The following is a 10,981-nucleotide window of genomic DNA, read 5'->3' on the forward strand; positions in this document are numbered from 1 at the left end:
AGAGTCTTCCAGTTTTGTCACGAACCCATAAAAACGAACCTTTCATGAGAATCTCATCACCAATCTCCGCTAATTGCCCCAAGCTTATTATATTGCTACATAGACTTGGGATAAAATACACCTCCTGTAGCACTCGTCTTTCATCTGTCTTACATTGAAAGACAATGGATCCTTTGCCTTCTATCCGCACCTTAGACCCATCTCCAAACCTTACGTAACCCCGAATACCTTCATCAAGTTCCTGAAACTTATCTTTGTCGCCTGTCATGTGGTTCGATGCCCCGTTATCCAGGTACCATACTTTCGTCTAGTTCTCTATATCTTTTGAACTCTTTAACTTTGGTACTACATGTTGTTCGTTCAGATACACTTCCTCTTGGGCTTCAACTGGTTGAAACTTAGCTAACAAAAGTGCTGGTTCATCTTCATCTTGGCCTTGGTCAGATGCACCTCCTGATTCCTTTCCTTCCGTGGGTTCTTGCACTCTGAGGCGTAATGGCCAAAATCTTGGCAGTTGTAACATTGTACCCTGGTTTTGTCTCTGCTACTCCCAGTATCATGTCTATTATTGCGGTGCTGATGAGGGCCGCCACCCCTCCGTCCGCCACCGTTGTTCCAGCCGCCTCTTCCACGGCCACGACCCCGTCCACGTGTGTTTGAGTATCCTCCCCTACCATTCTTTTGTGACATCCGTTGAGCCTCATCATTTTTCTTTTTACTCTTCTCAAGCCACTCTTGTTGGGTCAACAACACTTTTCCTTCACTGTTTTCCCCTCGACCATGTACCCTCTCTTCATGGGCTTTTAACCGTCCCACCACTTCTTCAACAGACATAGTCTCGAGATCAGCAAACTGCTCTATTGTAGAGGCAATATGCAGGAATTTTTCTGGAACGGCTCTAAGCAATTTCTTCACAACATACGACTCTTCTAGTTTATCTCCCAATGCCCTAATATTACTCACGATGTTGTTTACTTTCCCAGCAAACTCATCAATGGTGTCCACTTCTTTCATGCTTAAGACTTCGAACTCAGCCTTAAGAGTTTGAACTCTTGCTGTCTTTACTCTGTCCGCTCCAAGGAACATAGTCTTCAGCGCTTCCCACGCCTCCTCAGCTGTTTGTTTCTCAGCCAATGACAACAATAAGTCTTCCGGTATCCCTTGATAGATGGCCGCCATCGCCATTTTATCCTTCTTTTGTTCGACTACTGTGTTCGTGGTTTTGGGCTCAACTGCATCCCACACGCCTTGGGCTTGCATGAAGACTTTCATCTTTATCGCCCAAGCAGCATAATTGTTTCTGGACAACATCGGGTAATGAAGCATAACCTGGCTTTCCTTTTCGTTTCTATCTCCCATAGTTGCTGGTCTTGGTTGGTACTTAGGCATATACCGTGAGCTCTGATACCAAATTGTGGGGCAGAGAAAGAGAGAGATAATTTTGGGGCAAACTTTTTTGAGTTTTATTTATGCTTATCAAAAACGGGTAAACAACCTGCTACTTATCTAAACTTCATGCTAGAAATAAGGAAACAACTACCCACGTGACTACTAAGCTACAAAGAGGGAAAATGGCCTACATGGCCTTTGATTACTTCAACCTGACTTACGTAAAAGTAAATAAAAATAATAGATACTCAAAATTACTTAATTACCCCCCATGTCTTCTGGATTAACCCAACAATCTATTTGAAAAACTAGTTGTTTTGATTTTTTTTTGTTATATCGGATCTCTCATATTTTTACATAAATTGTCAGGGTGACGCCTCAACTACCCCACAAACCGCAAATTCCAGTGTCCATCAGTTATATAAGATGATTGATGGGTATGCATCTATGATGATAATTAGAATTTAGAAACATTGTAAAATTGACTATTATTTCTGTAATTCCAATGTTGTGATATATTTGCTTTTAATCGTTCACAGAATGCATCTCTCCCCTCAAGAGGAGGATAATAATGTCCATGCCATGGATTCAGAGCCATCTCCTCCTCTGGATTCAGGTTCGCTGCTGATCTTGACTTCACTCATATAATGACAATATGCCACCTATTGAATCATCTTTTGTTTGTGATAGCATGACAGGTTGATGCTGCAGTGGAGAGTGATTTCCATGAAAAATGACTCTTCGGTTTACAAAGAATAACAACACTGATTGACTTTTTTTTGTTGATATTAGTATCTGTTCTTATTGGTTTGTCTTTTCAAGCCCTACAGTTTGCATTGATTGGATGATCTAGTGTTTGTCTTAGTTTTCTTGATGAAGGATTGTTTATCATGTGAAGGTGAATGGTTAAGTGGTCATTTTCTTTTTGGTTTATTATAGCATATCCTACTGTCCATTCTCTTCTATCATGGCTGTGTTGTACTTTGGAAATGTTCTTCAAAGTAGCTTGTGTTGATAAAGGAAAAGCTATATAGCTCGGTGTGTATCAAAAGTACAACACTACAATAGAAAGATTTGAAAACAAGGTGCTAATAAATGAAAGTAAACTCCCATTTCTTGCATTTGACCCGATACTAAATAATGATACCTTGTTAATATGTTTTTCGGGTTGGCTGATGATACTCTCCACTTCCGGTTTATGTCTTGGTTTTTGGATGAGGGTGTTTGGTTGTTCATCTAAAAATGACTTTTTAACTTATTGACATTGTGAAAAGTCAATAAGTTAAAAAAAATGTTTAGGTATAGAAAAAGGTCTTTTTATAACAACTTTTTGCTTATGTGTTGTTTGTCTTTCTGAAGACAAAATGTTTGTGGTCTGCGGGCCACATCTGCAAGCCTCTACAGCAGAAGAAGTGAACCAAACGTCTGCAGTCTGCAACAAAAAGACTATTTGTTTTTTAATGTCTGCAGGCTATTGAAATAAAATGATTTTACAAACTAAAAATGATTTTTCAACACCAAAATTTTATTAATAATAGTTATACAACATTGAAAATAAAATTCATGCAACTAAATTAGCATTATTATTTCATATTTCAAAAACCATATAATAATATTTTGCACATTCTAACAACAATTTCAGCAAAAAAAAAGACAATTTTCAGCAAGAACCATAACCATTTCAGCAAAAAAAACAATCAACAAGTTAATATCATTATTTCATATTTCCAAAACCAAATAACAATTTTTTGCACATTCTAACAACAATTTCAACAAAAAAGACTATTTTCAGCAAAAATCATAACCATTTCAGCAAAAAAAAAAATCAACAACAAATTAACATCATTATTTCATATTTTCAAACCAAATAACAATTTTCTGCACATTCTAACAACATTTTCAGCAAAAAAAAAATACTATTTTCAAAAAGAACCATGAGCATTTCAGCTTAAAAAAAAACAATCAGCAACAAATTAACATCATTATTTCATATTTCCAAAACCAAATAATAATTTTCAGCACATTCTAATAACAATTTCAAACAATAGAGTATTTTCAGCAAGAATCACCACATTTCTAATCATTATTTCATATTTCAACACATACTTTTATATTTTAATCAAGAAAAAAGCTTGATTTCACTAATGTTATAGATTTTCAGCAACAATCAACAAGAAATTTAATCAAGAAAGGTAATTTTCAACATTATTTACGGATTTGTAACATCTAACACCAAATTCAAGCAATAACAAACATTTTCAGCAAAATCAAACAACATATTTAACTAGATTAGAGACTTTTTCAGCAATTTTATGGAATTTCCAGCAAAATATACTAAGGAATATTGATTTTCAGCAACATTTAACAAGAATTTGAAGCAAGAAAATCTATTTTTTTTTTAATATTTTCAGATTTCCAATACCAAAAGACAAGAATTTCAGTGCATTAGAGAGTTTTCCAGCAAAGAATAATCCTCAATTTCATGTTGGAACTAGAAAAAAAACGAAGAGAAAAGACAAAAACCTGTTCGCTGCAATCGGAGAGGAGTTGTCGTTGTTCGTGGTCGCCTGCGATCGGAGAGGAGGGCGGCGATGGGCGTTGGTGCTGATCAGAGGTGATGAACGACGTAGACAGTGTCGGAGCGAAGAGGGAGTTGTCGACGGTACAGGCTACAATGGTGGGAAATTTGGAAGAATGGAGGCGCAAATGGAAAAGAAAGAAAGGCGTGTTTTTTTTAGGTTAAAGGCATTTCGCAGACTTTAGAAAAGGTTGGCCCATGTCTGTGTGGTGAAGATCTCGGGCAAACGTTTTTATGTCTGCGCACTTCAGAAAAACAAACGCATTGCAAACCTTTATGCTTGTGCATGGTCTGCGCCGCACACACAGAAGAGATCACGCAAATTTGCAGAGAAAAAACAAACACCACCTTAGTCTTTGGAAATGAGATTTTAAGAAGCCGCAATTTCTAACTTTTGAGTCGATTTATGACTTATTAGGTTTACAAAGTAGATACAAGACAAAATTAAGCCAAACTTTTTTTTAAATTTATTGCTTTTTGCAACTATAAAAGCTAATCCAAACATTTAAAAAAACTTTTCTCGCATTCATAACTCAATAAGTCCTTTCGGATAAAAGTTTTTTTAACTTCAAAATGAAATCTCAAACACCTTCGATGACCTTTTTTTTCTTGCATGGAGTGCAAATAGTTATCCCTTATCATTGTTAGATAAGTAATCAAGTAACATGAACTTTATGCAAAGTTTAGCCTCCGAAATCAAATAACATAAATTTTATGCAAGATCATAAGTGATGCACAATAAGACAAGTTTTTGGATAAAATCCAATCCTACTCAGGTGATTCTTGTTTTTTAAGAGATAAAATGTCTTTGGGCTTTTTCCATATTTGTCGGATAAAATGTTGACAAAAAGTCTTTGCATGTTTTTAGTCTTCGTAAAAAATTATTGTTTTTTAAAGTCTTCATAAGGAAAAAGATTGGTGGTGTTGGTGTGGCGGTGATGGTGGCGGTGGCGGAGGTGGTGTTGTGGTGGCTACGGTTGCAGTGGAGGTGGCGACGATGGTGGCAATGTCAATGGGCAGCAATGGTGATGGAAAAAGAAATACACGTAGATGGTTAGAACTTAGAAAACGTCTTTCAAAATCAAATGCTATTTTTTTGTCTTTGGGGGAAAAATATCAAAATGACATATTTGTGTTTTTTGGTTATTTGTCTTTTGTCTTCTAAAAAAAATCCTTAAGGGAAACTTACAGAAAAATCCCAATATTTTGAGAATAGTTTTAATAAAGTTCGAAATTTTATTTTTTTAACAGAAAAGTCCTGATTATTTAACTTTTTGAATAAAAAATCCCAAAAAAGTCGGCAAATTTGTTCACTTTAGTCATTTTTGACCTGTTTAGGAGAACATGGGACCAAATCGTTAACATTTGCAAAATAATATGACATTTCTGTAGATTTAGTCAAAATTTGTATAAAATGTATAACGTATTTTTTTGTGTATTTTTACGTATTTTTAAGTTTTTATATGTATATGTTTATGTATTTTAAATATATAAACATATTTTTTACGTGTGTATATATATATATATATATATATATATATATATATATATATATATATATATATATATATATATATATATGTGTGTGTGTGTGTGTGTGTGTGTGTGTGTATGTGTAAGTGTGTGTATTTTAAGTATTTTACATATATTTTTTTATGTATTTTTATGTGTTATTTTTTATGTGTTACATAATTATATTACGTATTTATGTATTTTTAAAGTCTTTTATATAGATGTTTATTTTTATATATTGTAAATGTATAAACATATTTTTTTACGTATTTATGTGTATTTTTATATGTATTTTTTTAAGTTTTATACATAGATGTTTATGTGTTTTAAATATATAAACGTATTTTTTTTTATTTAGATTTATGTATTTATATGTATAAACGTCTATATAAAAAAATATGTTTGAATAAATTCAGTGTGAAATATTAATAGCCAAACATTGTTCATTTATGTGTCTCAGATCATTTTCTTCATTGAAATATGTTTATTGAAATGGAAGTCTCTTTGTCCATTCATTTATAAAATCTTTTATGTGTTATTTTTTTATAAAATCTTTTCACATCATGGAATGAAATATATTTAAAAAAAAAATCTTGGAAAAATCCCAAGAGTTCTTTAAAAATACAAAAAAATCTATATAAAAGAAATGCGTTTATACATTTAAAATACATAAACATCTATATAAAAACCTTAAAAATACTTAAAAAAATATTTAAAATGCTTAAAGATACATATAAATACGCAAAAAAAATATTTATACATTTAAAATACATAAAAACTCATATAAAATACTTTAAAAAATACATAAATACGTAAAAATGTATATAAATATGTACTACATAAAAAATAACACATAAAAATTCATAAAAAATATATGTAAATTGCTTAAAAGTACATATAAATACATAAAAAATACGTTTATACATTTAAAATTTTTTAAAAATACGTAAACATATAAATGTAAAAACTTAAAATATACATAAATACGTAAAAATACATATAAATATGTAAAAAAAAATACATTTATACATTTAATACATATTTTGAGGAAATCTACAGAAATATCTCATTATTTTTACAAAAGTTAACGATTTGGTCTCATAACGTACTGAATAGGTCAAAAGGGTAAAAATGAATAAATTAGCCGGTTTCTTTGGCTTTTCTATTCAAAAAGTTAATAGTCGGGACTTTTCTATTCAAAAAAAATATGAATTTATTAGAATTTTTCTCAAAATATTGAACTTACCTAAAAGATCAAAAATACTTTTTGGCCGAAAAAAAAGTAAACAACAACTATGATATGTGTGTTTCTTCGGGGTGAGCAAAAACCACACCACAATTAAAATTAATCGCAAAAATCGTATAATCTGCAATCGATAAACCGCAACCGCAAAAGAAACTTATGGTGAAATTTTATGTTTTTCAAAAACCGCAAATTTACGATGCGGTGTGGTTATTAATTTTTAAAAACCACACCGCCCCGCATATATTATATATAATTTTTTATTAATTATTTATATATTAAATATTAAAAATAAGACAAGTTTCGTAGATTAAAGAATGATAAAATTCTAGAAAACAAAAGTGTTGGTTTTTTGTTATGTTTAACTTTGGAAAATGCTGAAATTTGACAATTTTAGGATGTTTATTGTTAATTACTAGTGATTTGATGTTTTAAGATTTTTTTTAAGATGTTTTAAGATATTAACTTGTTATTTAAGTTAATTGTTTTATACTTTAAGTTTTTTATTATTACAAGTAATATGTTTGAATTCTTAAAACCGTTTGAACTCTAAATTGCGTTTAAAAACCACACCAAATTCATGCGGTTAATAACCGGAAAAAAAAATGTATCGCAAAAATAACCGCCTAAACGCACCGCAAAAATAACCTTATCAAGCGGTATTGAAAATGGATTAACCGCATTTATGGTTAGTGGTGAGGTTTTGGCCAATAATCGCACTGAATCACACCGTGCTCATCCCTGGTTCCAAGTCCACCCCCACTTTGGGGTCCATGTCCAACCCCCTCATTCTGCCCATAGACACCGGACATTCCTTCTTGTTAAATTGTCGATCTTTTTCTTGATTTTTTTTACAATTTCGTCTTAAATGTTTCTATTGAAATTACAACATTGTAGCTGTCAATACTAAATTATGAAGAAAATAATACCATACTTAAATAAAACGATATTATGTGGCTCCTAAATGTAACAATCGCAATTTTGATATGGTCAAAGTTGATGCCATGGGAAATGTTTAGACTTGTTATTTACGAGATATAATACATACTTTGTATGTGACTCGCGATTGTTGTGACTTATGAGTCTAATAAAGGGTTTTTAAATAAGGGGGTTTTCTCAAATGGACAAGGGCCAACGCCAAAGAAGCCATAAACTTTTTTCCTTACTATGAGATCGTATTCTGAAGAACTAACCACATATACCATTATGTTCTTAAATACATGTAACACCCACAAAATTCAAGCCAATTTAAAACTTTTTGAAACATTTAAAACCATTAAGTTATTACAATTTGTTTTCAAAATAGTTTCATATCAGAGTATCCCAGAAATCCAAATCAAAATATGAGGAAGTGTACGGTCACGCCTTCGCCTTCCCGCATTCATCCGCAAAACCTGAAACAATAATCGATAAGTGTAAGCTCGAAGGCTTCGTGAGTCACCCCCAAAATACCAACACCATACATATATAACCACATCATATAAACATATAATCAAACAACATGCATATTGAGCCATCAGTCTGACTGGACTGACTCTCGGTCCTCAATCTATTTGGACCGCTCTCCGAGCCCTCGGCATGTCTGGACCGCCGTCCTCGGGGCCTTCAGCCTATCCGAAATGCTCGTTGGGCCTACGGTCTGACTAGATTTGCCCGGCCTGGGCCTGCAGTCTACCCGGTCCGCCCAGGGTATCTTGGCCTACTGCACACATCAGGACATGCCTTAACCCTTTCCCCCAAACCAACAAACATGTGCACATACATAATAACAAGTAAGCATGCAAATCTAACCGATCACTAATCACGGCAACCATCCTATATACTAGGATACCAACCTAGACCAGGTCACTAACATAGTATCATTCTGGATACTAGGGTACCGACCTATCCAGGTCGCTAAGCATAATATCATCCTAACTACCAGGATACAAATCTAACAGATCAATAGGCATATCAAGCAAATACCAATATACAACAGTCAAACCGATCTAACAGATCACAAAGCATAACAACAATCCTATAACCAGGATATCGACCTAAAAGGTCACTAACATAACCTCATCCTAAATATCAGGATACCAACATTTTCAGCAAAAAAAATACTATTTTCAAAAAGAACCATGAGCATTTCAGCTTAAAAAAAACAATCAACAACAAATTAACATCATTATTTCATATTTCCAAAACCAAATAATAATTTTCAACACATTCTAATAACAATTTCAAACAATAGAGTATTTTCAGCAAGAATCACCACATTTCTAATCATTATTTCATATTTCAACACATACTTTTATATTTTAATCAAGAAAAAAGCTTGATTTCACTAATGTTATAGATTTTCAGCAACAATCAACAAGAAATTTAATCAAGAAAGGTAATTTTCAACATTATTTACGGATTTGTAACATCTAACACCAAATTCAAGCAATAACAAACATTTTCAGCAAAATCAAACAACATATTTAACTAGATTAGAGACTTTTTCAGCAATTTTATGGAATTTCCAGCAAAATATACTAAGGAATATTGATTTTCAGCAACATTTAACAAGAATTTGAAGCAAGAAAATCTATTTTTTTAATATTTTCAGATTTCCAATACCAAAAGACAAGAATTTCAGTGCATTAGAGAGTTTTCCAGCAAAGAATAATCCTCAATTTCATGTTGGAACTAGAAAAAAAACGAAGAGAAAAGACAAAAACCTGTTCGCTGCAATCGGAGAGGAGTTGTCGTTGTTCGTGGTCGCCTGCGATTGGAGAGGAGGGCGGCGACGGGCGTTGGTGCTGATCAGAGGTGATGAACGACGTAGACAGTGTCGGAGCGAAGAGGGAGTTGTCGACGGTAGAGGCTACAATGGTGGGAAATTTGGAAGAATGGAGGCGCAAATGAAAAAGAAAGAAAGGCGTGTTTTTTTTAGGTTAAAGGCATTTCGCAGACCTAACCGGGTCACTAAAGCATAGTATATCACCATTCTAACTACCAAGATGTAAATCAGTAAGCATAACATGCAATAATCTGGATACAATCCATAAAGGGCCGGCCTTGGTGCCTTAGACCCTATTGATATAGTAAGGATAACTCACCTCGCAACTGTCGACTCGAAAGATAAGCTCAAACTCTCGGATCACCGACACAAGCTCCACCACCTATATTCACCATAGAACTATACTTGTAAATTTTACAATCTCCCAAAATGCCCCAGAAGTCAAAGTCAAAGTCAACGGTCAAGGTCAACAGTCAATATTGACCTCAACACGTCGAGTACAACCAACCACTCACCGAGTTCCTTGCATAACTCGTCAACTCGCCGAGTCACTCGACTGACTCGCCGAGCCCACGACAATCTTCTTCGGACTCGCCGAGTTGACCATACAACTCGTCGAGTCCCTTCAGTCCTTCATCCATCCAGATCCTTTTTAATCCATGAAAGGTTCCATATTGCAAATCCATTTCCCCAAGGCATGTTCATCATGTAAAGTTGAAAACTTTACGTGCATGCAAGGCTCTAAAGACTCCAAATGACAAACCCAAGCTTGAAATGGAGTTTAACACTTAAGGAGGGGTCAATACTCGCCAAAGCTGATAGCTTTATGGACTAAGAGACCAAAGAGAGTTCAGATTTGAAGTTACAACTTCATATCTTAGCTCATACTCAAGGATAGCTTCTTATTATCCTAGAAAAGCCCCAATCTTTAATCAAATGAGATCTTGAAGGAAATGAGATCAAGGTAACGACTTGATACCTTCCAAGAGATGCCAACTGAGGTAGATACCAGATCCCCACATGTTCTTTTCTCCTAGCCACTTGTTCTCCAAGTTCTTCTTACAAAGATCCACCTCCCAAAGCTTGAAACACACAAAGATGAGGCACACACACAGATTAGGGTTTGTTGAACTCTCAAGAAGTTGTAAGGGGGAAGAAGGAGGCTTATGATCCTTTAAATAGGGTGCAAAACCCTGGGAATTAGGGTTTCATCCCCCCATCACCTACTCGTCGAGTTCTAACTTGGACTCGACGATTAGATCACTTAAACACATGGCCTAACCCGCTGCTACTCGACGAGTCAGGGCATCTAACTCGTCGAGTAGACCTTGCAATTATGAATAAATCAAAGCCATGATTTAACACCTGAGAATCGGGGCGTTACAATTCGCCCCCACTTAAATTGGATTTCATCCTCGAAATCATCTCTTGTCACCCTTGGCATGCCCGACATCCGGAAGGGCACCTCCACAACTTGAACTCACAACGACCT

General features: G+C 34.3%; 1 protein-coding gene across 1 annotated transcript; it reads right to left on the reverse strand.

The window, feature by feature from the left end:
* Positions 1-402: 402 nt before the first annotated feature.
* On the reverse strand, positions 403-1,359 carry LOC111896359 (uncharacterized). Its single transcript, XM_023892367.1, has one exon. The coding sequence runs from the start codon at positions 1,357-1,359 to the stop codon at positions 403-405; it is 957 nt and encodes a 318-aa protein (XP_023748135.1).
* Positions 1,360-10,981: the final 9,622 nt, after the last annotated feature.

This window comes from Lactuca sativa, chromosome 1 (assembly GCF_002870075.4).
Source record: "Lactuca sativa cultivar Salinas chromosome 1, Lsat_Salinas_v11, whole genome shotgun sequence".
NCBI lineage: Eukaryota > Viridiplantae > Streptophyta > Magnoliopsida > Asterales > Asteraceae > Lactuca > Lactuca sativa.

Bases quoted from the DNA above. Each gene is read 5' to 3' on its own strand.
- LOC111896359 (XM_023892367.1), bottom strand. From the start codon at position 1,359: ATGGGAGATAGAAACGAAAAGGAAAGCCAGGTTATGCTTCATTACCCG.